Here is a 27,242-nt window from a genome sequence, read left to right as displayed (position 1 = left end):
CGCCTGACAGATACATAGCCAACTCGCCCTTCAACATCAATGATCTCAACAAGCAGTCCGGGAAAGATCCGCCTAAAATGGCTTCTAGCTAGACTGTCCATGGCTCTCAACCCTTCGATTGATGGCGTATACTACGACCCAGCCAGGTAGGTAAAGTTTACTGGCGACATACCACCAAGCTTTGAGTTGTGCTGTTGCTGACGTTCATCCCGCTGAAGCAGACCGTGCATGGGAAGGTGACTACTTGAGCCGGTTATAGTTGGCAAGGTCCTTTCCGGCCCTCCTCTCGCTCGCATTCGCCCAAGCTCCATGTTAAGCTTGAGCTTCTTTACAGCGAGAGAAGCGTTGGTTGCTCGACAATGGTGCGATATCGAGTCCAGATGGATTTCGACTTTTCTTTTGGCTCCCACTGCTCGTTCGAGGATAACCCGGAGCCTAGCCTAGAGATCAGCGCGATCACGATTCGTCCGTCATTCACAAAGCAAATTCGTATATCCTACCACCCTACAAGGTATCGCCTATACTTGGTTACCTCGAGATACGTACTTTCGGCCGTGACACCTTCGTCGGCATCTTTGCGCCCGGCCCAACCAGCATGAAGATCCTCTCGGCCCCATTGCTCATCTTCCCAGATGGCTTCGCGCTGACCGCGTCATGCACAAGTCGGTCATGGGCGTGCATCTCCAGATTGTTGCATTGCCGAGACGTGAGCATGCGAGTCAGAATAATATCTTCCCAATCACGCTGGGCCCGCATGGGTCCAACTTCGAGGATGTGATGAAGACCCTTGAGCCCATGACGGCACTGGATCGCGGTGTGACCCGAATAGTGTCGCAAATGGCACCATAATAGGAGCGCTCGGAATACACTCTTTATGAACTCCTTTCCGACGGCAAACAACGTCGTCGGGCAAGCACCCGCGCAAAACCAATGACATCGCTGGCGTCAACCCTGATGACCTAGAAAGGTCGCTGCTGACCAAGACACGGTCAATCTTGAGGAAGTTCGCTCGCTCGCCGATCAGATCAAGGGCGCACTCATGAAGCGCGCCATGAAGGACGATCTCGAGAATCTCTACCCACGCGCCAGAAAATGGATCAAGGACCTCCAAGCCTCATCCAAGACCGCATTCGGTCAAAATGAGCTTATTATTTGGCTATGGATTTCCCGGGTCTTTGACGACAACTGTATCTTCGCGGAAGTTACAAAGCGTATTGTTAAGCATTTTCGAGGGGAATTCTGGCCACGTTGGCAACGCGCTCGCCAACCTCGACGCCAAAATCACCGCAGCCGTCAACAAAGCGAAAACCTCACCTTGCCCGATCTCAAGCCTTTCCATCTCCACCGAGACGTGCCATTTGTATGACCGATTTTCAGCATTCCTGTTCGTCCTGCGTCTCAATCTGTCTCTTCGTATATTTGCACCATACAGATGTATTCTCGTCTTGTTTTCTTAGGTATTCAACAGGATCCCAACGCCCCAAGACCTTGTTGGGGCTGTTTGCTTGTTCCTCCCATGCGCGCGGCAGATTTTCGGCACTCCTAACGCATTGGGACGAGATGGACAACGGCGAGATAAACAACGATAAAAAAGCAATCCTGCTGGTATGCGGGCATATACTATGCGAAGATTGTTGGAGGGAGTTGGTCAAACAGTGGCATCACCGCCCAGACGGCCAACACAACACACCACCAAGATGCCCATACTGCAGAGAGCAGCTACGCTTCGAGCAGTGTGGGCATATAATGCGCCGAACACTCTATGTTAATACAGAGGTTGACAAGCATACATGGCTCGCTCTCCCGCCAACCATGACCGAAGAGGGTAGGAAGAAGCCACAGAAGTGCAATGCCTGCCACGGAGAACAACTGGTTAGCGACCTTTTCCATGACTTGTGTGCTTTTACGAAGCCGTTCGAGCTGTTTTTTTTTTTAAATCCTTCGTCGTTGTCTCGGATCCATCTGGGGTGATTCGACCCAACTACCTCCGGCGAGATGGAAGAACTCCGACTGTTCCAGATTGACACGAGCCGTCACACTGATGACTTGATCGCGGATGCGTACCGTGATTCAGCGTTTCTGCAGGAAGTGCTCAAAGCGCTATCGAACCCAGAGGCAAGGATGTGGCCGAAGCCACTGAAGAAAGCGCTCAAGATACCGTTCTCAGAATACGACTATTATGGCATCCGATTGGCGCCTTGAAGCCTTGTCCGCGCAGCGCCAAATATCACCACGCTTGTGTTTCGCTATGTGAGCGTGCGTTGGGATTTGCCCTCGCAGCCGGGCCTGGAGCGCTTAGAACAGTGGGTCAACAACACAGTGAAGATAAGGTGCCTTATATGCCAGAACGACGTCCAGTGGAGAAGCGCCGTCTCGCGAAGCCCCCATCAACTGTCGATGCGTACGAGGGACGCGTCAACCGTGAGAAGGTTATTACCCACACGGCTGTATCAATGCCATCCTAATTCAGAGCAGGGGCACGGCGGGAAAGGTTTGCATACAATGCGCCGAGAACATGAGAGCCCCCTTGGTGGAGTTTATCCGGGCCAAGGGCCATTTCGACGGTTGCTGTGGCAACTGCAAATGGCGGGACAAGGCCGTGCAGCGCACTGTCCGGCTTCCGGCAGAAGAATCCGGCGATGAGTCGGACGACAACGGCGGCCCGGCAGCGAATCCAGGACCTGGTCCTGCAATTCAACCCATTTCGGACGCCGGCGAACGGCGTCGCTAGCTTGCGGCGAACAGGGTAAACCGCGGCAGGCCCAACCGCAACCCGAGGGCCAGGGGGCGTTATTAACCGCCGTCCGAGAGCCAACCGTGGTGGGATGGACCGCCGACCGTTTGAGGAGAGCGACGAACCAGACAATATTTCGACCTTTCGACCTGCGGGGAGTGCAGGTTCCAAACGGACAAACAGAACGCATCAACGCCGAGCTCGAGCAGTACCCCCGATTGTTCATTGACTGGGCACAGGACGATTGGGTGGACTGGCTACCACTGGCGGACTTTGCAGCAACAACGCGGTGTCGGAGACGACGGGATTTTCGCCATTCTTCGCGAACTACGGCTTTCACCCACGAATGGGCGTGGAACCATCACAGCCGCGCCCACCAAATATACACCTAAATAATCACCTGGTTGTTTTCCATCACTTCGCAGAGCGCCCAAGCCGGCTGCTACCTGCGGCATCTGCTTCCGCAGGGTCAAAACCCTTGGCCATTCGGAGCAACCCGACCTGATTCAGTTGGACGACGACGTCTTCAAGGGGAGGTTGACACAGTCTTGCAGTGCGGCCACTTTTCTGGCGACGACTGCTATGCTGTGCGAAAACTGTTGGAGGGGGTTGATCAATCAGTGGCTTAACCCTTTACCGTCCAGACGGCCAGCACGACACCCCACCAAGATGCCCATACTACAGGGAGCAACTGACGAGCATCCGGCGTGGCTCTGCTCGGTTCCTTCGGCGTGGCGTATCATCCCAGGATACCCCAGAGGTAGCTGCTGCTCGTCTTCAACCGGCAACAATACGCCGAGAGCATTTAAGGACTCGTACGACGAGATCAAGAAAAACTGGTTTCCAGCACGCCTGCTTGTCAGACCCGAATTCACCATTGAGAGAGTGCTGAGTCTCTCGTGCTGCAGAAGACACAGCCATGGAGGCTCGGTTCCGCGGTTAACAGGACAAGAGGCGGAAGTCGCCCGTTCCGTTCCACGCAATGGAAGCAGTGGATGATACCAATCTCATCGAAGTCGGCGCCAACCGCTGCGAGCAGGGGCTCAGCGACGAGAGATACGGCCGAGTGGCGTCGCGGTGACGTGCGGCATGATGCTTGGAGAAGAATGCCGACCACTCACGTCGAGCCAGGCGCCCAGTCCTTGCTACAGGACATTGCGAACGCGGTCTGGAAAGCTCGCAAGATTGTGGTCACCTCGCCGCTGGCCTCCCTGCCGATATACCGTCCATCAAGCAGGCCATGGTGCCCTGTTCCGTCGTTCGGCCAGCAGCATGGTGACCAATGACTGCCTTCGCATCGTATTGGGCTCGTACTGCGCATTCAACCAGCAACGGAACAATGTCCCAGACGACTAGCTGCTGGGAGCAAGTCTGCGAGCTCCACGGCAAGGCCGAGAAACCTCGATCGGAACCTAAAGCTCATTCACAACTGGGTTCCAGCGCTCTATAAAAGCCAGGATGCTGTCTTCGGACCTCATCTCTATCCCCACCTGAGCCGTCTCAGGGGTCTCACATCATGTCAACAAGAGCGGCAGGAGGGCGAAAAGCATCTTCTATATATCGTACACACGCAAAAGTGGAAACGCCTGATATTTGAAGGCGGCATGGTTCAATGATCGCACCTGTACCCTTTCGGGCAGGAGACAGTTGATGTCGATGGACTGAGCAACCTGGGCAGATGGACGGGCAAGATCCTGTTCGCTCTCAAGCGGTACAAGTCAGACCAGACGACAAAAACCATCGCGTAGCCCTCTCCCCAACAACAAGCACTCTTCGCGTCTCCCGCTCCCGCTGTCTCCTCGCCAGCCAAACAAAGCTGGTAGAGACAAAATTTTCAGCATCACGCGCGTCAAAACTTTCTCTCGTCCGCGATGCCTCCTCTCCGCGCCCGCCGGTCGCTTCGTGGTCGTCGCGTCCTGTCAAACACCCCGTCTGACCAAATGGACGTAGAAATGGGGGATGCCCACGACGACGTTTTTGGTGGTTTCTCGCCTTCGGTCGCGCCTTCGGTCGCGTCTTCCGTCCAAGGCCAAGTTTTCGGCAACCTTTCCGACTCCGACGACGACAAAGAAAATGAGTTGCAGCTTGCCCGGTTCGCCTTTTTGGTTTGGCTTGACGCCTTCTCCTCCTCCCGGCTTCTTCTTCCGCCTGACGCGACCGGCACTCCTGCCAAACGACATCGGCCACCGCGCGTGGCATATCGCTCTTCAGACGTTTGTGGCAGGGCTCCGCCAGGTGGCGGAGATGGACCTTGGGTATGGTCCTGGCGAGGAGCGCTACCGGGCGTTCCTCCACGAGTTCCCAAGTTGAACCACAGCCGTTGAGGCCATGTTCGCGTCAGTCATTGTCTACAAACGCGACCCCACAAAGCCGTTTGTGTTCCGTTGCGCCGTTCTCAAGCCCAGCGTTACCAAGTGCGCCCATTTTCAGGGCGTAAGAAGAACTGTGAGCCCGTCCTCTCACACATGGCGGGAGACGGTTTTGTCCTCGCTACCATCGTGGCCCAGGTGACCACGATGTTTTACGGGTCAAACGCCCGTGGTGAGGACGGGGGCGAACGGAACTTCGACATTGAGGAGCCGTCTTTGGCGCTCTCTTGGTAATAAGGATAGTCTTGCGGCGCCTTTTCCACTTCGAAGTTTGGGAATCAGACTTGCTTGCGAATCTCGTCACGGCCCATCGCCGCGGCTCACCTTGGACGACAACAACAATGCATTATACCCCTGAGGAGGGAAAAACGACATGTTCGGCAACCCGACGCCGATGCCGACTGCCAAGCGGCCGCAGAGCGCCCCCAGGCGTTCCCCGGGCCTTGCAAATGGATTGTTTCTTGCTCAATATCATCTCTTTACACCTACTTCGCGTACCATCCCCCTGTCTCAGAGTCGCCCGAGTGCTTGCTAGGGCATTACTACTAGTAGGGCTGTTGACGACTTCGAGGGCGGAGTATCGGGCCAATGTAGAGGTGCCACTGGATAGCTCTCTGTCGGGTTCCTCCCCCGGTCCTGCCGAGTCGCCCCGAGGATCAGAGGCTCGGGAGGAGCCCCGTCCACAGGTGCGGCTGGATAGCGCCGTGTCGAGTCCCTCAGCCAATGCTACCGATGCATACCGTCCCAGCCCCGTACAATTCCAGCGGCTCGTTACCCCGGCCTCGGTTCGCAGTGCCTCCAGCAGAGGCTCTCGAATCGAGGTCGCCATCCCTCAGATCGACATCGATAAGGACAGCTATGCCGTCATCGAAATTCCTGACTCGGAAGACGAGCAGGAGCGTACGGGTGCCACTACAACACAGAAGTTGTTATATACGCCTACTATGGAGTTGAACTGTCCAGGAGCACGAGGGATCCGGATGCTCGTTTGAGGGGATTGGCCCTTTGATACAGGAGCGAGCGGAAGACCGCAAAATCACCTATCGAAACCAGAGGCAGTTTCCATGATAGAACGGGCCGCAGCGGTCAAGGCTACTAGTATCCGGTTCGAGTTGTTCACAAACCACCGGTCGTTTGGCGGCCTGCACGATCTGGCCTCTGCCCTCTCCGCAATGAGTCCGCATGGTCTCGCCCAGGCGATTCGACGCTGTTTTTTTGGGCAGGCCCCGCCGGCGTTTGGGCAAGGTCAACAAAGCATTCTCGCCGGCATGGCCCAATTTTGTTCTGCTCAGGAGAAATCCTTCGCCGACAAGCTGGCACAAATCGAGCGTCGCCTTGCCAACGTCAACGCTCACACTGCGCCTCAGCCTGAGACGCCACGTCGCCCTGCTCCCGCCATGCCTGCCAGGCTTCCCAGTGCCGAGGGCAATGCTGCCCGCGCCGAGACGCCGAGCACCAGGCGCAATGGTGCCGCCCCGAAGCGCACCCTCGACGGCGAGGAGAAGGATGCCCGCACTCCGGCAAACAAGAGACCTGAGAATCGCCAGATTTGGGGATCTCGTCGCGGTGCTGCCCCCGCTGGTGGCCGTCTGCAGCTGCCTCCTGACCAGCCTTGATTGACTGTGGGAACGAGAACGGTGATGGATTTGGGATTTGGGACGATTCGGAATGACCAGGGTGGTCATAGTTTTCTTTCGTGGAGGGGCACTTGTTGTACCTTAGCTAGGCTATCCCTACTGGAGACTACCTTGCCCTGCAAGTAGTCAGGGATGCCAGACACATACCCCTGACGACTAACTTGGTATCAAAACGACTAACCTACCGACGCAGCCCTACCCTCGGTCACCGCGATCGTTTGTTCTTCCTCACGGTATAAAACCGTTGACATTCTTGCCTGGGTGACGTGAGGGGCAATATCACGACCCATTCTACCAGCCGTTTGGTGGCCAGCAGAGGCAGCAGAAGGGCGATCAGAAAAGAGGCGCACGATGAGTTACCCAAGACGCCGTGAGTGGACACAGTTTCCAGGGACGCCGCCTCTCTACTACCTGGGTCCATTTCTCTCCGAAGGAGCAATTTTTCCTATCCGTGTCGAATCTGCATCTCGGATTATATATATATATATATATAACTTATATATGTATAGTTATATATATATACAACACAGAGAGGTGAAGCCGCCATTGACAACGATGGACGGCTTGCAGCACGCCAACTTCTTACAATGACCGACTTCTGGCGAGCCAGGAGTCGAAGGGCCTGGTGTCCATGTACACCAGCTCCACCATGGCCAAGGAGTAGGGGCGCGTGGGAGGATCTACGCAAAATACCACAGATTCACCAGCATGGCAAGAAGAAGTCTGGCTTTGTCTTGAATGGCAAGGCTTTTCCATCTGACTCTGCCCTGGCTCAAATGACGACCCAGGCCTTGGCAATCTACAGCAGCGATACGCATGGCCAGGCTGCCCAAGCGTCACCAGAGTACCAGGGGTACGTGTCCCCTCCAAACTTCCCTGCTTTGATCGTTTGGTCTAACAAGGACATCGAAGTATCATGATATTTGCCGGGACCCTCGGCTAAGGCAAACCAGAGATCTACCAGGACCCAAGCGCATCTGAAGGCGGACTTCAATCATCTCGCGGACGGCAACGAGCTCCGGGTGCCAATGCCAACGTTTATGGATTTCTGCATGCGCTGCCTCCCATCCTCCATCGGCGTATACCAAAGGAACGTTCTGGGTTGAACTGGTCTACCAGATCGCTTGGGCGCGATCTGAGTACGAGCGACATGACGCAAGCCCGCTGCTTGGAGGACTCTCTCTTCTTCAGATGGACCAGACCTGCTGTGGTTTGACCCCTTCAATCTTTGACATAACTGTCCGCGCTGCCCATGGTGGGACGCTAGGGAGACATTCACGGTCGAATTCCGCGAGGCGACGAGTAGAGGTTGCGTACTGGGCCAACATCTGCTTGAGCATTTTTCGCTTTGCACGCAGTGCAGAGAGGACCACTCCACCTGCGTGTAGGACGCGCAGTTGTGGACCGGTTCGCCTCGCCTGCGCCGAGGGATCCGCGCGATCTAGAGCGCTGTGAAGGATGGCTCCGCCGTCCTGACTCTGGCTGTGAAGAAAACAGCCGCCACCAAGGCCAAGCGTGCTGTCCTTTCTCCCGCCTTCGCCGCACGCGCACGCACCTTCTCGCCTATCTTCGAGACCGCCCGCGCCCATCGATCCCCGAGCCGCCTCGCCTTTGCGCCCTCGTCGGCCGCTGCCTCCTTCTTGCCGCCTGGGACTCCCTGCCGCTCGTCTCGCGACGTCGCCCTCGTTGCTACGCCTTCTCCCGCCCGGCGTGGCATCGTCATCTCTCCCCCCGCCGTCCCAGCCGCCGCCAACTAGCAGCAGGCTCTCGGTTTCCTGGCCTGCGTTGCTTCAAGCTACGCCGTCACCACGCAGCGTGCCCTGTCGCTGGCAGACCGCCAGCTGGAACCGGTGAATATGCTTGCCAAGTCGGTCTTGCGGAGCGGGCAGCCTTGGACCAAAGCTTCTGAGCCATGATACTGTCTGGGTTTTGAGACGCGTGCGTCATATATATTCAACCATGTCACTAAAATGGCAACCTCCCTGGCACAGTCTAGCCGCAATGGCTGACCGAGGAGAGAGCTGGCCCAGAAAATCCCAACGTTGGTGTCTTTTTTCTTTCAATGTTCCTTCCCTTTTTCTCTCCGTTTCTTCCTTTCCCCTTGTTTTGCCTTTGGTACGGCACAGCATGGCATGATGGAGGATGTAGTATACCATTTATGAGACCTCGGGCCAATCCAACGACTCTCTATCCTCGTCGTGAGGCTGACTTCGTGTCACATCGCCAGCATTCCTTACCGTCGTCGACGTCTCCAAGGCCCCGTGGCGTATATACCCTCGCGTCAAGGCTCGCATCCTCGACTACTTTCCCCAGTACAAAAATGAAGCCCAGAGCAGCGAGCTGGAGGACTTCTGCCGCGTGAAGCTCATGCTCAGCCACCCGCACCGCAGCTTTGCCGGGCTAAAGACGGTCGATGGCGATGTGTTCAATACCTATCACGAGGCCTACCAGCACTGCCAGATCGTGCACGCGGGGATGCATGTGGACGGTTATTACGGGCAGTTGCCGGAACCTGACCCAGATGAGTTCGAGCCTGAAGATGGTTCCATTCAGTACGATGACTACATCAAGCACGCGATGAGGTGGAGAGACCGTCGCTTCGCAAGGCACCCCCGGTTCCGTTTTGTCTCTTTCAACCCCTGATGAGACAGAGCGTCAACTCTAGAAGCTCCTACTTTGTGAGACACCACCAACCCAAAGTCAGCAACAAGCGTCAACTGCGCTGCAGGAGGGACGGAAGTTCGCAGACAAGCTGGCCTCTGAAACCCTCTTCGCGATTCGTCGAATCCATTCGCGGTACCGCTCTTCTTCGTCGGTATCCGCTGCCGCCACGAGCACCGGATGGCAGCTTGACTACTGCTTCAGAGACCACGGGGCGTCAAATGAGTGTATCGCAGTTGTCTCCGTCCTCAGCATCATGGTAGCTGCGGTCTGTTACCTACGTCAAGACGAAGGCAAAGTCAACGAATACTGAAGACCAGTCACAGGAACCCCCGGCGCAAGAATCCCATCAAGAAGAATCCACAGAAGTTGAATCACAAGAGGAGGACCATTCTCGTGATCTTGTTCACCATGGTGAGCACGGGCGTTGGGCAATATCACCCAGGTTCTGCCGGACAAAAGGAGCACTAGATCAGCCTCTCCATCCGCCGGGCGGAAAGACGATGAGCCTACTCCTGGACAGGCTCGCGAGCATGACGAGCGAGCTGCAGCCTGGATGAGAGGCCTGGAAAGATAGCCCAGTCATCGGCTGGTGAATTCTTGGCGGTTACCTACGAGACAACCGAGGCACGTGATAGAGCACTGGAGATCCTGCGTGACGAGAGCTGTGTCTTCTGCATTGTATATGGCCCCGGTGGGATCATACCAAGTGTTAGTAGTGGTGAGCTTCATCATGGAGCGACTGAGCGAGACGAGAAAACCAACGACAGGGGCATCCAGCATACCAGCATCAGGACATGATCTGCCTGAACAGCGTGCCAATGTGTCATTCTGGGGCGCTTTGTTAGTTGATCGCTTAAAGTTATCACAGGTCCACAAGCACTGGCATCTACGACGACGACGACTAGATGAGCAGGACCCGTACCTACGGGTCCAGGATCCTCCGCTGGCGGACCGCCGCGGCAACGTCGCGGCAATTTACAGAGTTCTCACCTTCTCTTTTCTTCTTATAATTCGATGGATTCCCAGGGCAATCAAGGATGGGATTCCCAGAACAGCGGTCACTTAAAAGGGGCAGAATGACGGTTCAAATCAGGGCAACAACGGAGGCCAGCACCATCAGAGTCAGGGGGGAGGGAACAACAACCAGGGAAACAACCAGCAGAACCAGAAAATTGATCAGCGGCAACCACCAGGCGGGCAGAACACAACGGGCAGAACGGCTCGCAGAAACAGAGAGGGCGGAACTAGCAGGTCACAACTCATGATGCCAGCGCCGAGCCCAAGGTTTAGTTCATGGGAGTGCTGCCTCCCAGCAGGATCATTCTCGACCGGGCCCCTGGTGTAGGTGCTACGGAGCTACAAGCCGCATCCTCTCACCTCAACGCTGAAGGGACGAGAGACGCCAATTCCGGCCCAAGACCGGGCGCCACGCCCTCCAAGAGGCACTGAGTCTTTGCGCCTCGCACCCCGCATCCCGCCGCCCTTCCGGTCCTTCCGCCGTGAGCATGGATCTCTCCCTCGCCTTCGCCCATGACGTGGAAGCCTACTACTGGGATGTCAGGCTGCGCCGACTTGTGCTGGTCAATCAGCTCGCCAAGGACATGCTCGAAAGCCGAACCGGTTCGTCGTGGAGACCAAACAGGCGTTGGAGCGAGCCGCCTCCTCAGTCCTCAGGCCGTCCGGGTCGACCTGATGAGACTGGTACAATTTCTGGAGCAAGCGTGCGGTGAGGGTGGTGCCGCCGACGAGACAAAGTCCGAGGTTTACGCTAGATTGGTGACGACCGAGGACCGTCAGGCCGCCCTGGATGCGGCACAGGAGTATCCCGTGGCTGTCTACGGGCCAAGGTCAAGTACCCCCGGCGTGACTTGTCGTCTCCTTCACCCTGATCCATGACGACCCCGGCCTCTCGGCTTCACTCGCTCTTTACGGGCCGTGGCAACCTGATAGTTTAGGCGTCACCCGCCAAATCCACACACCGTGTACGAAGCACGGCGAGGACATCGACGTGGCCGACTAGCCTCTGTCTGCTACCGATTTTTCAGAACATCCAGCTCATCGAGCTCACGAGCGGCTCATGCCATGACACCCCTTACATTGATACCCCTTGCACTCAACTCATCCAGCCTCATCCAATTCATCCAGCTCATCGACGGTAAGTTCACTCCCGACAATCCGAGTACCATCCGGAAATGGGCAGGATGGCCTTCAGAATACAATCAATGGGTCCACGAGGACGACATGGAACATTCCCAGGGCACAGTTCAGAAAGTCACAAGCACGCGAAAAGGCTCTGAAGAGGGGGAGAGAAAATGACTCTCATTGACTATCACGACAAGTCCCGAAAAACACCGCATGGCCACCAGTCCATCACCGGGCCCAAAAATCCCAGAAAAATCCTCCCAGAAAAATCCTCAACGCCAGACCAGATTAACCGCCCTGGGTATCATAATCCCTTCACAATCCCGGCACATACTTGAGGCCCCTGAAGTGGGCCCGAAACGCCCGCCAACCGACCCTGGCCATCCTGATTGTTCCGACGCCGCTCGTACCGAGCTCTCCAAGGCGGCGTTTCGCCTCCTCCGCGCCTTTGAGCACACCGTTAAGATGCACGAGTCGGAGTTTAAGATGAATGATAAGCAGCGGGATGAAGACCTGCGCTACTATCGAGAGACGTGTCAGACACGTCGCCAGCTCAAGCTTCTCGCCGAACCAGCTCCGATTCGGGATGCCAACGAGTCCGAGCAAGACTGGAGAGTTTTGTCTAGGTTTTAACCATATACTGACGGTTTTAACTTAGATCCATCAGACCAACTCCCGGAAAATGTTCTGGGAGCACCCCAAGAATCAGGGTGTTAAGATGGCAAAGAGCTTCCCCTCTGCCACCTGTAAAGGCATAAACTGTAAGTAGTTTTATTCGGGTTTTGTCGCGGTTGTAACCGAGATTTGATCCGGGCTTGGTCAGGGTTTTAGCCAGGTTTGATCTAGCTAACATGTAACTTCTTTCGCTAATTATCCCTATATACCGACAGTACCGCTGAACACAAGTCCGTCCAGGGCAACTCATCATGCTTACGCTTCTTTTTCTTGAACTTCATCCCCTGGTCAAGGCGAAAGCGGCCCTCAACAAGCTTCCAGGTCAGAGACATGCGGGAAGAGTCGCCGGATTCGACCTTCTCGGAAAAGAGTATTCAGGGGAACCCACCTATCTGGCCCCGGGAGGATGGACGAACCTCGCTGAGCTTCTGAGCCGGGGCAATGCCCATCTTTATGACCGGCGACAAGAGAAGAGATTCCCTGCACTGCATGCGTTCTGCTGCCTGCAGAAAATAATCACTGTGGGAACAAGGTGGCGTTCGAAGCCCTCAAGCATCCGAAACACTGAAGTGTGAAAGCACCCAGATCAGCCTGGCTGAAAACCTGTCCGAACTTATACGGCGGCTCGCGCTTCCCCCCCTTTTCCCATGGACTGCGCCCGCTTTCCGGTGTTTCCCCGAGATGGACGTGGGGTACGTGAAGCATAGCACGTCCCCAGCCGCAGAATATCCACTGTCCAATCTATTTGGCCAGACCAAGAGGCCCTATGCCGACGTCCGCGCGCGTAGCTACACACTATTGTTCTCTCCCGGTCCAGTGGTTCCCACCCCACCGTTGGCTGGCTTTGAGACGTCGATATCGACCTCCACATCACTGAGAACATCAAGCGGGAACACGTTGAGGTGGCACGAGAAGTCGCCAAGAGAAACGGAGTTAGGGGAGATCATGAGGCGCGAGCATGTTGAGGCCGCAAGAGAGGTTGGGGACGTGGGCTCAAAGCAAGATCATTCATTGCATTTCCAACCATGAGAAGGATCGAAGACGGCGGACAGTCTGGTCAGGCTTGCGAGCGACAATGCCGTACAAGTGAATTTCCTGCTGACCGAGTCTGAGGCGACCACGGATCCAGCTTACGTTTCAACGATATAAGGAGGCCGCCAACAAGAAAGGGGTCGACGCGCCCCTGTACAAGGTCAACGACCTGGTCGTGCTTGATATGCAAAACTAGTACAAGACTGGCCGACCTTCGAAGAAGGTGGAGCCGCGATGGGATGGATGGCCCATTTAGAATCGACGACGGGGCCCGCCAGGCCTACATCGAGAGCCGCTTGGGCGGCAAGGCCGCGAAGGCACTGACCCCGTATCTTCGGGATTCCCACCCTGACAAGATCGACAGCTCTGACAAGCTCTTGCGCCACTTGTATGCGGAATACCACAACCCAATGCAGGAAGAGCGCGCCAAAGATGAGGTTGACGATCTTGTGATGGGCAACAATGACGACTTTGCACAGTATCAAGGCGTCATCGCACGCAGTCACGCTCAAGTTACCGTCAAACATGAGAATCTTCAACATGTTCCCACGTATCGATGGTCCGGCCGTTTGTGAAGAAAGGGCTGGCCGAACACATTCCTTGACGAGGCGGTGCAGAGGCTGCTGTATTCCTGGTTTCGAACCAGAAACCCGGGGTGTCGGGGCGAATGGAACCGCTGATGGGGATCTGGTGTTCGGTGTGATTGCTCAGTTGCTCACGTCATTCCCTCAGCAACAACCTCAGTCCGCCCCATAGCTCGGACCCATCCCGATAACCTAGGCTCGAAAGGACCTGGCTGGGGTTGTTGGTGAAGGCTGGAAATACCCAACACAATCTCCAAGCCATCTCAGCAGAGACCACAAGCCATCTCGATCTCGTTTGTAAACTCTGCCCTAGATCTGCTTGGTTTGGCGCTCCATTTGCTCGACCCGGTCCGCTCGGAGGGAAGCCACGGCACGAGGCGGCTCACTGATGACCAGATTGATCAGTTCAAGCTCCTGGGGCACGGAGGATCCAGTCAGGAGCTCCGTGACAAGGACATGATCGACTTAGATAATACATTTCATGGATAGGGCGAGAGGTGGACGTTGACTATTCTTGTTGCGACCTTTGAGCCGTAGAGCCCCTTAGAGCTCTTTTGTCCTCCTTGATTGAACCGACACCTTTACCGCCTATACAGGGGAGCATACACATCCTCTTACTACCTATTGCTGGGATTAGTTGCCTCTTGAGCAACCAGTTCACTAATACATACAATTCCCAACTACACACTCCAGCACCAGTCGCAATGTCGAACTCGGAGACAACTAGCCAGACGGACGCTAGTTCTTCTAAAGCTCCTGAATCCTCCACTGGCAGTCTCTCTTCTTTCCCATCTATCAACAAGCTTTAGATCCCACAGGTCATGAGGCCCTACTGTCAGCCTTCCTCTTTAACCCTCTCACAAACAGAGCTGAGATTCCCACAGGTCAAACGCTTCCAGGGATGGACCAGGCAGTTCTACGTCCAGACAAGACTCTACGTCAGGATAATTATCTCATTTTACCAGTCGGAAGTCATTGCGCCGGTCGACAGATGCGTTGGCCGAGCCCAATTCGAGTTCAAGCTTAGCGGATGCGAGGACATCGGACTCTATCACAGAGTCATCCGCGAGATTGCGCGTCTCTATATATAAGCTATCACCCTGATGAGTCGAGCAACCAGACAAAAGACGTCCATGCTTAAGGAAGCCTGGCTCGCAGTCGCCCAGCGGGACAAGGACCATGCAAGCAACGCAGGTCATGCCGCGGAGGGGGAAGCATTCGGACCCGAGCACACGACCGCAGCAGCCCACCCGGCAACGGCAGCTACATCCCAGCCCTCGGCAGTCATCGGTGTCAGTGAGGAGGGCCCAGGACGCGACGGCAACTCCAAGTGACGGTGTGGATTCGGATGACGAACCCTTTGCTCGGGGGCGCGGCGACGGATCTGGCCACGATGCGGCTACGCGCTCAAGCCCCGGCCTGCCTCTCCGAGTTCGGTCAGGCACTGCCTGAAAACATCTGGTCAGTACTCCCCCGATGGCGCAACCCGCCTGGTGGTTACCGCCCAAAGAATCCCGGCTACATCGCCCAACGGACTAAACGGAACCCGGATCTACGAGGAAACCGCTGCAGAGAACGACGAGGGAGATCCGGAACTTGTGGAGAACGTCCATTACCTCTGTCTTAACCGCGCCGGGTCACCCGGTCATCACGGCCGCCGTCGCATTCGTGGGCGGAATCGGCGGGAGCCAACTGCTTTGAGAACCGAGTGCCGGCTCTCCCGCGGGCACAGCAGAGGAAGGATGGCCAGGGAGCCGCCTCATATTACAACCGTTCAGGACTATATGATCGATGAGACCAAATGGAGCTCGGCCGGAAGATGCCTTATGCTGTCCACCGGGCCCCTATCAGATACCATGCCCGATGTGCACAGAGCTATACCCAATCGCAGAGACATTTTGAGAAATGTGGCCTGACGGCTTTTTACCGGAACTTAAACTTGAACCGGACCGCCTTTTGTTCAATTAAAATTGGAGGGTAGGCGAAACGTGGTGTCTCCTGAGTTCGAGCTCTACTAGGAACCGTCGGGTGTCTTGGCAATTCAATAATCTGTGTGTCTTCATTTCTGATCGTTGGAGAGACGCTAACTTTTGTCTGGTTCAGTGAGTAAAAAGAATAAACAGGCGGCTGCCGGAAACCAGGCTCAGGCCGCTAAATAAGGCGCGATACTGTCGGCCGGATCCAGGTCAACAATGGCCAACCAGCCCCTGGAAATCTCCGCGGGCCCAACCTCCAACCTTGCGGTGACACATTTACTATATACACATTGATCCTTGCGCACTATCAGCTGGTCCAAACATACGAGACCTGCGAACTCTCCTTCCCCTCCGCGAAAAAAGAAGACTTCCATCCTTTCTACTGGTTGGATAGATCTCTCGGACGGACGACGAGGACCCATCATTCAGCACCTTGGGAACGGCCGAATGGAGAATTACAGTTGTATCGTCTCGTGGAAGCCATAAGATCACTCTCTTCCTCCTACAACGAACCTTCCTTCGCCTTCATAAGGATCCCACGCCTTCAGCGAACAAAGGTGGGATTCTTTCTCAAACACCTTCTTATCTTCCCTCAAAGAGCCTCAGCAGCGGGAGGCACGTCAGACAGGCCGCTAGCAGAATGGGAAAATCTACAAAGCCTCAGGATGCACCAACAAGAACCTTCACAACCGCGTCATCATGGAGATTGCTCGCCTCCACGATTGCACTGAGGAGGACAAGGTCTCCAGCAAAAAGAATGCAGCGTTCTCGACCAACAATTACATTCGCCGCATTAAGAACAAGCTCATCGCTGCAGTCGAAGACTTTGACGCCAACAACGCCATCTCTTCCGCCATCCCGCCTTATGCGGAGATCCTCGTACTCCGAATGTGCGATCCCAATAGTGCTGCGAATGGCACTCCCTCCGGAGAGGAAGCCGACTCGGAAGCGCTGTTACTTCGCTGGCTGTACATCTCTAAAGATCCGAAACCTGCACGATTTCAGCCATCTGGATCCACCATATCACACAATTCTGGGCATGCTTGGATCCTCAACCTGAGCCGTATATAACAACTGGAAGACCAGCGTCGATTCTCACAGATGCCGCCGCCGCCGCCATTTCTCGTCCTTCCCATCACCACCGCTGCCGGCGACCCCATTTCCGCGTCCTTCCCGTCACGGCCGTCGCCGCCCACCTTTCGAGCGGGAAATGAAGCACATCGCGCATACGACCACAAGATCAGAAGATTGAGCTAATCACAGGGAAGAAAGTGCCAGTCTCGCCATCTCAGTCCATCACTTGATCACCCCAACTTCGGACGCACATCTCTGCAAATCTCATCAGAAGACTGCGCTGCCACCACAAAAACATCTCTCTCCCGCACGCAATCGAACGCTTTCCGCAATAGAATTGAGGGTCCAGGGAAGTGCACAGCGCTATTGTTCAGTTTGGAGGTGGTTTCGTCATCCGAAAGACGTCTTTTCTATCAGATTTCTCTGCAATTCGGATCAGTACTATATATTCTTCCACAGGGCAGCCATCAGACCAGCGTCTCCAAAGACGCAGCCCGTGAAACGTTTTATCGCAAAATTGGTGGAGGCAAAACGGACATCTAATCAATGCCAGACGTTACCAGCGACGCGCAGTTTTGTGCTACAAGCTCATGATGAAACATATAGGAGGAGGAAGAGATCAGATTGACCTGGATAGACGAGCGGCTCATGCCTTGATACCCCTTGATACCCCTTGATAGGCTTGTACCTGGCCGCTCTTGGGAGGATGCCTGCTCTGGGGGAAACTGTTACGTCGTCAGACGAGGATTCATCCTTCCCCGTTTCCCGCGAGCAGATCGACCTCGAGGACCGCACAGTCGAGGCAAGTTACCTAAAGGCATGACGTCCTCGTCCGCGACTTGCCTTCGAATACGATCTTACAATCTCGCGTTCTTCAATCCCTGCGCCCGCGCTTTCTCCCTTCTGCACCCGCAACTTTTCCCTCCCCGGCCCCGGCAATATCTTCTCTGCGCCCGGTCATCATGTCCGCTGCTGTTTCGGCTCCCGGTGGTGGCGGCGATGAGCGTCGTCCGGCGCGCGACCCCAACGAGGAGCGCCGCCGTCAAAAAAAAGCAACGTTCCCTGGGCGGCTTTGCGTTGGACGGGGACTCCGACAATGAAGAGTTTGAGTTGCTCTTCGAGGAGCCTTCCTTCTGCCTCCCGTGCGTCAACAAGCTGCTCGCCGGTAAAGGACGTGAGGTGGGAGCTTTCTGGTTGTGGCGCCTCACGCCCCTCTCGGGGCGCAGCTTCAACATGTGCACCACCAATCCGATCCTGGACCTGTTCATTCTTCACCAGCTTCTGCGATCATTGCCTTGCTCTTGTTGATTGGGACTTTCGTGTTCTATCCTATGAACCCGTTATATATATCACAGACAACTACTCCCTTTTCAAATTTCACCTGCCTCAACGTCGAAACCATGGGGTATGACTTTGCCCCAACCGTGACGAGCATCGCCCAGCTCGGACCAAACCGATCGCTCAACGTCGAGGTTCTGACTCGAGCACTCCACTCGGCAAAATGGCGTCTAGTCAATGAGCCCGAGACGGTTTATACCTGAACTCAACCGGGGCTCAACCGTGCAAGTTCAAGCTCCGGCTCAACCACCAGTTTTTTCAAGTTACAACAACATCAACACCTAGCTTCTCACACTGGCAGGGCTCCAGCTCCCGACCTCAAAGGGCGAAGCGTGGCAAAACATCGCATATTCCACGCCATACATTCTTGAGTGCATCGGACCTCGTCCCCTTGGCCGAAGACTACTGGAAGCTGCAGAGGCCGAGTACGCTCGAGAGGCCGAGGTTGAGGACCTGTCCGACAGCGCCGTTGACCGACTCAATACCGAGCAGAGGTTGATATTCGACCTATTTTGTCAACCATTACCAGCGGCATCTCGAGGTGCCTCCTTTTCCAGAACCTATCCTGCTACAGGTCGAAGGCAGGGGTCACACTGGCAAGTCACACATCATTCACGTCCTGTCGACTGCCCTGAATCAGATTGCTCGAGGCCGAGTTGGCGATTATTGGGGGACGGAAAGACTGGACTGACCCAATCTTGTCCGAGCTCAACGCGGCTGTCACCATGGCGCGGGAGCAGCTTCAGCAGTTGCTCAATGGAGACCATCGAAGAGAGCCTACATGCTGCCATTCACCGACGCCGACAGCGATGGAGACAATGACGCGCGATGGTGGCGCTTCAGTGGGTTTAGTCAAGGATCGATTCGATCCACGAGACCCGCGGTCGTCGTGGGTGAAAGGGACATCGCGATGGTATCAGTGCGATCCAGGCACGGTACTGAGAATCCGAGTCGCAAAGTCGCCGACGGCTTCAACTACGCAGATCTTGTTGGTGCATGTGGCCGCCAAGCGGAGGGTCAACGCCTCGACGGGGCGAGGAAAACCCCTGGCCCACAGCCCCAGGCCCAGGATGTGCATTCCAGCTACTGGAATCCTCCCGAGGCTGAGTCGCGGTCGGGGTCTGTCGGGAAGCGCGCCTGACGCTGGGAGGTGTTGGAGGACTGGCTCGTTGGTCCCGTTGATCGTCCGGTTGTGACGACGGTCGGGAAATGCTGAGTTGGTGGATTCTGAAAGGTCATGCAGGAATGTGCTGCGAATGCCTTGCTGTGTTGTTGTGTGGTTGGACACTTTGAGGGGAGAGGACGCCTACCAGTGCTCCCACCAGGTTATTACCAAGCTACATCGGTGAAAGGCATCCCAACCCCAACCGACGCCTGACGCTGCCAGTGGATCCGGAAGTTCAGAACACGCCACAACTCAGTCTAACGACCGATATGCCAATGGGCTCAGTTCCGGCAGGGGCCCGTACACGGGCTGTCGTGCTGGTTTCCTCTCTGGCCAACCCCTGGCCTCGGGAGTGCTCACCAGCGGAAGGGGGTCATGCCTGGGCGACCAGTTCGACTTTTGTCAGGAGCGTGCCTGACGCCATGGAGAAGAACGTCCTGCCCAACGCCATAGTGACGCACGAGTAGGCAGCTGTTGATGGTGAAGAAAAGCCTCTGGCTGGGCTGCCGACCGAGTACGGGAGCACTACTATATAGAGAGCAAGGAAGTTCACGCCAAACGCGAGCGCAAGGAGCCCAAAGGCTTCAAGCCATTTACGTCACTATGCTATCGCGGCTGCCTATTACTATCCACGGTCGACGAGATCGAGAACGCGACTGGGATCCAACGCCGAATTTCTGGCACAAGTACAACCGTCCTCCCCCTGGCTACGCTCATCCAGCACATCTAGCTGCCTCGCTGTACGAGATCTCTTTTTTTTATTCCTCCTTCCAAAACATGTTTCAATTCCATGTATCCAAGAGCTAGCGCAGCTCCGCCGGGATGCAAATCAGACCATCGTCGAGATGCTAATCCTTGTGGAGACAGCCATGGTCCAGCAGGCCGGACTGTGCATCCTCCGGCCAGAAATTGCTGCCAGGCCGGACTACTCGATGTCCCAGCTACCAGAGGAATTCTTCCAGAGGCTCCTCAAAGGAGGGCCACAAGCTGGAATACTTGGAGAACTGAAGCTACCTGAACCTTACCACGAGTTTGCGGAGGCGTTTTGGGAAGACCACCTTACAATCCGAAAGATCACGGAAGACGATGCTACGAGGTTCTTCGCCAAGGCGAACAAGCCGACGTTGACAGTCCGAAGATATCAACGGCGTATCATCCCAGGATACCCCAGAGGTGGCTGCTGCTCGTCGTCAACAGGCAACAATCCGCCGAGAGCACCGCTTTCGTCGTCGCCATGGCGAAATGCCCCCCTCTACGCCGTCGCTCTCGGCTTTGGCTAACCCGCGGTCACCGTCGTCGTCGCCGTCGCCGGAGGCACCTGGTCGTGATCCTGCCGCTGACCCTGTTTCCTGAGCTTGCCCCTGCTCATAGTGCTGTTGGGGTTAAGCTTGGTTCCGAACCTGGTTCTTCGTCCAGTTCTTCCAGCAGTTTTCCCACCAGTTCTTCCGAGCGTACGCCTGTCCCTAGCCGTGGTCCTGATCCTGTGTCTCCGTCGGGACAGCTTCCTAGCTCTGCGCCTTCTTTTGGCGACGGCCATATGGGCCATAATGACAACGAAGTACCATACTTTGCGTGCAATGCCTGTGGGCTGGCACGACACCCCAACCTACTCGATCCGGATACTGGCTTCTGTGTTTACTGCGTACGGCCTTCTCCTCATGGTCCATCCCCGAGAGGCCGATACCTTGCCACCACACCGCTCCTACGATCATAAGATTGAATCGATTCCCGGAAGCAAGGCCCCAGTGTCACGCAACCGCCCGCTGACACCGATGGAGCTGCGGGTTTTGAAGAGGTGGCTGGACGATAACTTGGCTAATGGCTTCATCCGCTCGTCGAAATCGAGCGCTGCGTCACCGGTACTGCTGGCGCAGAAGTCTCGGCGGAGGCGTGCGGATTCGCGTCGATTACAGAGGGATCAACAATGTGACCCTCAAGAGCTGGTATCCTATCCCGTTAACTCGGGAAATACTGGATTCAATTTGCAAACCTGACGCGCATCCTCGCCAGGGTGGTGCCACATTGCCACTCAACGGACATCGATCAACGCGAGACGCCACCGGGACGAAGACGCTGTCTGGATCCGCTCCCAGTTACCATGGACCACGCCGCCAGCAAACACCTGGAAAGCAGACAGACTCAGGACGGAACGCCCTTCCCAGCCAGCCCCAGCACGCACAGGCCCAGACCACCCCCAGACTCAACTTAGTGCTACTGCTAGCGGCGGCGTGTGTCTAAGCGGGTGGGAAGCTTCCAGAAGACATTTTTACTATATCTATATATATATATATATATAACGTTATATATATATATTCATGATCCAGAAGAAGACCCAGTGCGCCGAAGCCGACTAACTGCTGCTACGTTCCGTCTCGACATCGTGACATGCACTTCCTCTCCGAAAATCTTTTTGTATGGAAGCGGGAAACCCAGCGGAAACCTGGCTGGACCTTGGCCGCGGGGATGAGTCGAGGGAAACTGGACCCCGCGTTGACGGGAGCAAAAAAGTTTCCCCTGCGGTCTTTGGAAGCTGATTCCAGTCGCCAGCCGGGTTTACGTCGTCAGTCGCTGCGTCTCCTGGTCGCGCTTATCAAATGGGCGTGGTTTGTCCGGAACACCAAGCAATTCTTCCCCTTTTAGGCTGCAACGTTCTCACAACAAAACCGAGCCGGACTTTTCCAATAACTGAGGACAACGAGGTCTTGGCCACGTTCTAGTTTGCAAGTACAGCATCCCCGACTACTGGGGCCTGTGCAATTGGCGTGTCGCGGCAGCAGTCATAACCACCACGGCTTATACTATCGACACGGCTTGAAAGCCCCTGACCTTGATTCCGAGGAGGCAGGCCGCGAATTCGCAGAGTTCTGAGTCGTGAGCGGTTAACTACTGCGGTCAACCCTAAGGCTGCTTGGACGCTCGCCATCTATGACCGTGCAGGCCTTCAAGCACATCTTCTGGCTTGACTCGCTGGGCAACGCTGGACTCAAGGATTACGCGCTGCAGGAGTTCCTCAATGAGCTCTGGGACAGGATCAGGTCTCCACGTACACGACGACAGATCTTGACAAGTACAAGTATGTCGTGTGCAGGGCTCAGAAGCAGAAAAAGGGATGGGAATGCGGTCTCTGGGTCTGCGAATTCGCCATGATCTTCTTCCAGAAAGTTAATCTCTCCTCTGTTCCAAGGATCCCAACTCTCCTAAAGTCACGGGTCTACAAGCAATGTGCTAGTTCAGGTGTCCAGTCCCTAATGAAGGAGAAGTAGCTAGGGTTTGTTCGGAACGCCCACCGGCCAGCCACACGGAAGACTACCACTTCACTCGCGCCCCAGGAATCGAGCCGACAGACGACAACTGTGACCGCAACGTCTTTATACCCGACGAGATGATGACTCTCTCCCGCGACGCTGAGCTCCTGGTCGAAGCGTTCAAGAAAAAGCTGCCGCCCTTCGATCAGGCGAGAAACATGAAGATTCCCAGGAACTACAGCGGATTGATCAGAGAGTTACTGGAGCGGCCTCACTCCCGTGGTGCTGCTACACTACCTTGAGCTGCGAGTGGTTTGACGAGGCCCCTCATGCTCGAGAGCTCTCGAACCTGATTGCCATCGCAAATTTTCAATCCCATTGCGTGGATGTACCACGCTCATCCGCCAGAGCGTGGTATAAACATATATATACAACTCCAATCCGTCATTACTCGAACCTTGCGCATGCCGAGGTACAAAAGCGTTGTCCCTCCGGTCGCGAGAGACTCGAACCCCCTGAACTTGGTGCGGACACCATCAAGACCGTCAGCCAAGGCGTCAATCGTACATCATGTGTTTCACGACCCGGAAGCAAGTGGCCGGTTAGACAGAGAGGGCCATGCAACAGGGGGTCAAGGCCAATATCCTCAACATCGTGCTCAACGGCCATCACTTTGGCCGCCCTTCTCCTCGCTCCCGCTAGTTATGCCAACGGAGATATGCCCGAGCGCCTGCCCGCAGTTCCGTGTACGGCGGCGAGCCGCACGGTGACCGTATGCGTAGGAAGATATTACGCCGGGGTCTGCTTCCAGGGCCATGTGGACAAGCAGCCAACTAGCAGCAGGCTCTCGGTTTCCTGGGCCGCGTTGCTTCAAGCTACGCCGTCACCACGCAGCGTGCCCTATCGCTGGCAGACCGCCAGCTGGAACCGATGAACATCCTTGCCGAGTCGGTCTTGCGCATGGCCAACACCCAGGAGCGCCTTGTTGCCCGCCTCGAGGGCTTGTCGGCTCCTGACCGTGGTCGCTCTCCTGCTCCCAGCGCCTTCGATGCTCCGATTCCCTTCCGCCTGGGCCGCGACAACCAGGTCCATGTCTCCTTCCGCTCGCCGCCAGGCCACTCGCGAGTAGCAGGCTCGTCACCAACCCGTCCATGTCGAGGAGGAGCCTGTCGGGGAGATTGTGTGAAGGACGTGGAGGCCAACATCGTCTCGCTGGAACAACGCAAATCGAGTGTTCTTTACCTTTTGATACCATCAGCATTATAGAAAGCACAAATCGAAAAAACATGGACTCCTACAAGAGCAACAACCAAACTCCGACCGACGTCTTCAAAGACGTCCGCCCATGGCTCACCGGAAGAGAGCTAAGCGAGCCAACCATTGAATGCCCAATATGCCTCGAATGAATCAAGCATGATGTCGGAATGGAATTATGCGGACCCGGATCAGATCCCATCATGTGGTGGGGAGGGGGACCTCGGAGCTGCCCGATCTGGTGGATGAATCAAGGATCTGTTCCGGCAACAACAATCCCCGGTCTTTCTCTTCTGGTTTCCTCTTTGAAGAGCAAACTACCTACTATATATACAGTACCTGCTAACCTGCTAACCTGCTAACCTACACACAATCTTGGCCATGGCGGAGGAAACACATCTACGGCGAAGTGCTTGTCCAGCATAATTTGTTCGCTGGAACAGTAGAAGCCCCGTCCCATCCTTGCGACTCCTTGGCTCCTGCGACAACCGACTCCCAGTTGAGCACGACGCAGCCCTGATCCCTGCGGCGCCCGAGATGGTCGACATCATCATGGGCCCGACATGTCTGAGGTGGATGAGTCCGAGGACGATGTGAGCATGACGGACGTGGGCATGACGGATGCGCCAGACCTTGTTGAGACGATTGAGACGGACCAAACCGAACTGAGTTATATGGGTGAGGCATTGTGGCCCTTCTCAAGCAGCGATAAGACACCTAAAGATTCGTGGAGTCGCAGGGTTGATTTACGGACTTGTCCCGGAGTTCGTGGTTGACATGCACCACCTCATCCCACATCCCAAGACGTACCGGGCCATCCTCGTCCTTCTTGGTACACCATCGTTGTACCACCCGATTCAATACCATCAACGAGTCATGATGGCCAACTCACGGCCCCGGGGCTGGCTGCCGTGCCGAATGCCAAAGCAAGCCTCCGAATCAAGCCCTCGGAACTCATTCTGGCCTAACGTTAGGCAATACCTCAAATCCAGCTTCCCGAACTGGGCGTCTCCGACCCCATGTGCACGCTGTGCACGCAGCCCATGCACATCCCACACCTGTCCCTTTACCTCAACAAATGGGGTAGCAATGCCGTCGACGCCCCCCTTTTTGTTTCGGCGGCAGAGACCCTTCCCGGACAACAAAGAGCACTATGACTATGTCGTGCTCGAAGCGACGGCTTATCTTTACCTCCGAGGCTTCGAATCCCGGGATGACTACGTGGCCAGAACAACGGTCAGATCGGGGGCCAGAACGGTGGGGGGCAGCAGGGGAGGGGAAAGGGGGAAAAGAAACAAGAACCGGAACTCTGATGACCTCCGGTCTTTGAAGCAGCTTTGACTGGGGGAGGGAAGGAAGGAATCAAAAACAGCGACGGATTCTACCAGGGATGGACATGGACATCGAAGATCCTCCTAGCGCTCCTGCAGGCTTCGGTGGTGCAAATCCGTGGCGCTGGGGGCGTACGAATTGCTTGACGGGATTCCTGACATGACCGTCTCACCGGTCAAATGGGTATTTGACGGGAAAATAAATCCAACCACATGCGAGATCACTGCGCGGGCGCGTCTACTCGTCTGCGGGAACTTTGAAGAAGGTTTCTGGTCAGAGCAGGACCCCCCGCGCCCTGGAAACCAGTTCAACCTCAGCCTGCGCCCCAACCCCAGACAGCACAATGGCCCGCACTTCAAGCTCTGGCGGCATTTGGATATGATGAGTCACTGCCAGACTGGCCACCTTAGATATATCTACAACACCCTCATCGTTGACGTGTGGTCTGGATACCACTGGGACCTCTTCTCCAGAGAGGTCTACTCGAAAAGAAGAGTCGGCCGAATTCCAGACCATAGCCGCCATTGATATTGCGTTTCAAGGGCGCTGGCGTCCAGAACCGGAATTTCCTATTTATCTTGCCCAGTGGTTTGGCCACCGCGGCGAATTCGTCAATGCGCATTATACGAGGCCTGGGTCGCCTCACGAGTATTTCGCCGTATCGTACTGGAAGCTGTGCAGCGGAGCCTCGCTGACCAGGCGCTGGGCCGACTGTCGAGACCCTAACGCTCCGATCCCCCCAGTCGTGGCCATCGCACCGATGGTGCGTCATTGAAGTCCTTTCAGTTCCCTGTTCAACGGGACGTGGGGTGCTTCACGGACCCCACGATAAAGCCCGGTATTAGCCAAGCTGCTCGATCTATCATCGGTTTCCGCAAATCCAACATCTACGAGTACGGTTACTGTTCCTGGCAATGCCACCCCCCGGAGTATGAACCAGTGCCGCATACGAGGGATCCTTCGAGCCATCAGAGACAGATACCGAACCCTAGAGAGAAAGCAGGCCGAGGGGCTAGACAACCTTGTTTGGAGAGACCGAAGATGGGGCTTCTGCACGACAGTACGGGCACTACAGCCACACGAGGTGCTATTCGGGTTCCCGATGCCTATGCCGTTCGATTGGCGGGAACGGACCCGGGATTTCACTTACAGGAAGGAAAGGCTAAACCGAGAAAAAAAAGCCCAGGAAGCAGCGAAAACGATCCACCCTGTGGCTCGAGTCGCTACTTGTTGACCCGAGGCCGCGCTACACCACCGAATCCAGGAGCCAGCAGTGTTCGTCACCGCCTTTCCAAAAGAGATGAAGAACGCCTTGAGTACTGTCGTTCCAGACGTTCAGCAGCAGATCTGTACGTTCCATATCATGAAGAATATCGTCCTCAACGCAACCAAAGTCGGTTTCCACGCCCGCAGGTGGCTAGCAGTATAGGTATATATACGACAGAGACCCACTCCGCAGAACAGAACCGCTCCGATACTTCGTTGCGTTATCACCAATGAACTCCAACCGGGTGTCAGAGATGTCCTCGTCTTGGCGAATACCGATGGGTTCACAAATTCGGACTTTGAAACCAAGCTCGACAAAGCCGTCAAAGAATACTACCTCTAGCGTCGACACCATCTGGTGGAAAATGCACCCTGGGTCCCAGGAATCGATGTTCACACAGCCGTCAATGGCAACGCCCACTCGCTCGGTTCTCTTCTTTGTTGACATCTACATACGACTTCGCTTGGAAATATTTCAGAGTTGTTTTTCGCTGCGCCTATCTTAAGCCCGGCGTCACTAGATGCGCTCAGTGCTCAGGGCGCAAGAAGCTCTGCGAGCCCCTCTCCCACACATGGCGGGAGACGGCGTCGTTCTTGCTCTCATCGTGGAATAGGTGACCACGATGTTCTACAAGTCGACCGCCGGTGGTGAAGACGGGGGTGAGCAGGAGTTCGATGTCGAGGAGCCAATCTCTCGGCTAGTACATCCCGCTTATATGTTTCCTCTTAGAACGCTCCCTTTTCATTCATAGTCA

General features: G+C 55.7%; 10 protein-coding genes across 10 annotated transcripts; 9 read left to right on the top strand and 1 right to left on the bottom strand.

Moving 5' to 3' along the window:
• Positions 1–1,150: 1,150 nt before the first annotated feature.
• Positions 1,151–2,339, top strand: N656DRAFT_405127 (uncharacterized protein). Its single transcript, XM_064809550.1, has 2 exons — positions 1,151–1,872; positions 2,075–2,339. Exons 1-2 carry the CDS (start codon positions 1,363–1,365, stop codon positions 2,138–2,140), a joined length of 576 nt encoding a protein of 191 aa, XP_064673455.1. The 5' UTR covers positions 1,151–1,362; the 3' UTR covers positions 2,141–2,339.
• Positions 2,340–4,605: 2,266 nt separating this feature from the next.
• Positions 4,606–6,719, top strand: N656DRAFT_766161 (uncharacterized protein; the record flags this gene model as incomplete). The annotated part of the gene is made up of 4 exons (XM_064813456.1): positions 4,606–4,989; positions 5,347–5,651; positions 5,714–6,003; positions 6,175–6,719. The coding sequence occupies 4 exons, from the start codon at positions 4,606–4,608 to the stop codon at positions 6,717–6,719; spliced, it is 1,524 nt and encodes a 507-aa protein (XP_064673454.1).
• Positions 6,720–7,927: 1,208 nt separating this feature from the next.
• On the bottom strand, positions 7,928–8,654 carry N656DRAFT_795571 (uncharacterized protein; the record flags this gene model as incomplete). Its single annotated transcript, XM_064817432.1, has 2 exons — positions 7,928–8,520; positions 8,576–8,654. 2 exons carry the CDS (start codon positions 8,652–8,654, stop codon positions 7,928–7,930), a joined length of 672 nt encoding a protein of 223 aa, XP_064673453.1.
• An 87-nt stretch (positions 8,655–8,741) lies between these two features.
• Positions 8,742–9,383, top strand: N656DRAFT_795570 (uncharacterized protein; the record flags this gene model as incomplete). The annotated part of the gene is made up of 2 exons (XM_064817431.1): positions 8,742–8,781; positions 8,968–9,383. The coding sequence occupies 2 exons, from the start codon at positions 8,742–8,744 to the stop codon at positions 9,381–9,383; spliced, it is 456 nt and encodes a 151-aa protein (XP_064673452.1).
• Positions 9,384–10,909: 1,526 nt separating this feature from the next.
• On the top strand, positions 10,910–12,280 carry N656DRAFT_842683 (uncharacterized protein; the record flags this gene model as incomplete). The annotated part of the gene is made up of 3 exons (XM_064819056.1): positions 10,910–11,024; positions 11,125–11,251; positions 11,744–12,280. 3 exons carry the CDS (start codon positions 10,910–10,912, stop codon positions 12,177–12,179), a joined length of 678 nt encoding a protein of 225 aa, XP_064673451.1. The 3' UTR covers positions 12,180–12,280.
• A 1,212-nt stretch (positions 12,281–13,492) lies between these two features.
• N656DRAFT_795568 (uncharacterized protein) lies at positions 13,493–15,171 on the top strand (the record flags this gene model as incomplete). The annotated part of the gene is made up of 2 exons (XM_064817430.1): positions 13,493–13,731; positions 14,958–15,171. 2 exons carry the CDS (start codon positions 13,493–13,495, stop codon positions 15,169–15,171), a joined length of 453 nt encoding a protein of 150 aa, XP_064673450.1.
• Positions 15,172–20,244: 5,073 nt separating this feature from the next.
• N656DRAFT_775858 (uncharacterized protein) lies at positions 20,245–20,754 on the top strand. Its single transcript, XM_064814517.1, has one exon. The coding sequence runs from the start codon at positions 20,260–20,262 to the stop codon at positions 20,668–20,670; it is 411 nt and encodes a 136-aa protein (XP_064673449.1). The 5' UTR covers positions 20,245–20,259; the 3' UTR covers positions 20,671–20,754.
• Positions 20,755–23,353: 2,599 nt separating this feature from the next.
• On the top strand, positions 23,354–23,901 carry N656DRAFT_795564 (uncharacterized protein; the record flags this gene model as incomplete). Its single annotated transcript, XM_064817429.1, has 2 exons — positions 23,354–23,407; positions 23,479–23,901. 2 exons carry the CDS (start codon positions 23,354–23,356, stop codon positions 23,899–23,901), a joined length of 477 nt encoding a protein of 158 aa, XP_064673448.1.
• Positions 23,902–24,188: 287 nt separating this feature from the next.
• Positions 24,189–25,439, top strand: N656DRAFT_404823 (uncharacterized protein). The gene is made up of 2 exons (XM_064809548.1): positions 24,189–24,567; positions 24,629–25,439. The coding sequence occupies exons 1-2, from the start codon at positions 24,453–24,455 to the stop codon at positions 25,228–25,230; spliced, it is 717 nt and encodes a 238-aa protein (XP_064673447.1). The 5' UTR covers positions 24,189–24,452; the 3' UTR covers positions 25,231–25,439.
• A 688-nt stretch (positions 25,440–26,127) lies between these two features.
• N656DRAFT_404699 (uncharacterized protein) lies at positions 26,128–27,022 on the top strand. The gene has a single exon (XM_064809547.1). The coding sequence runs from the start codon at positions 26,263–26,265 to the stop codon at positions 26,719–26,721; it is 459 nt and encodes a 152-aa protein (XP_064673446.1). The 5' UTR covers positions 26,128–26,262; the 3' UTR covers positions 26,722–27,022.
• Positions 27,023–27,242: the final 220 nt, after the last annotated feature.

This window comes from Canariomyces notabilis (genome assembly GCF_033297395.1).
Source record: "Canariomyces notabilis strain CBS 508.74 unplaced genomic scaffold N656scaffold_3, whole genome shotgun sequence".
Taxonomy (NCBI): Eukaryota; Fungi; Ascomycota; class Sordariomycetes; order Sordariales; family Chaetomiaceae; genus Canariomyces; species Canariomyces notabilis.
This window is presented reverse-complemented; position numbering and strand designations above follow the sequence as displayed.

Excerpts from the sequence above, each read along its gene's own strand:
- N656DRAFT_405127 (XM_064809550.1), top strand. The coding sequence starts at position 1,363 with ATGACCGATTTTCAGCATTCCTGTTCGTCCTGCGTCTCAATCTGTCTC. Across the intron at positions 1,873-2,074 it reads CCTGCCACGGAGAACAACTG|CGTTTCTGCAGGAAGTGCTC; the intron begins GTTAGCGACCTT and ends ACCGTGATTCAG.
- N656DRAFT_775858 (XM_064814517.1), top strand. The coding sequence starts at position 20,260 with ATGGTCCAGCAGGCCGGACTGTGCATCCTCCGGCCAGAAATTGCTGCC.
- N656DRAFT_404823 (XM_064809548.1), top strand. The coding sequence starts at position 24,453 with ATGTCTGAGGTGGATGAGTCCGAGGACGATGTGAGCATGACGGACGTG. Across the intron at positions 24,568-24,628 it reads AACCGAACTGAGTTATATGG|GGTTGATTTACGGACTTGTC; the intron begins GTGAGGCATTGT and ends GTGGAGTCGCAG.
- N656DRAFT_404699 (XM_064809547.1), top strand. The coding sequence starts at position 26,263 with ATGGGGCTTCTGCACGACAGTACGGGCACTACAGCCACACGAGGTGCT.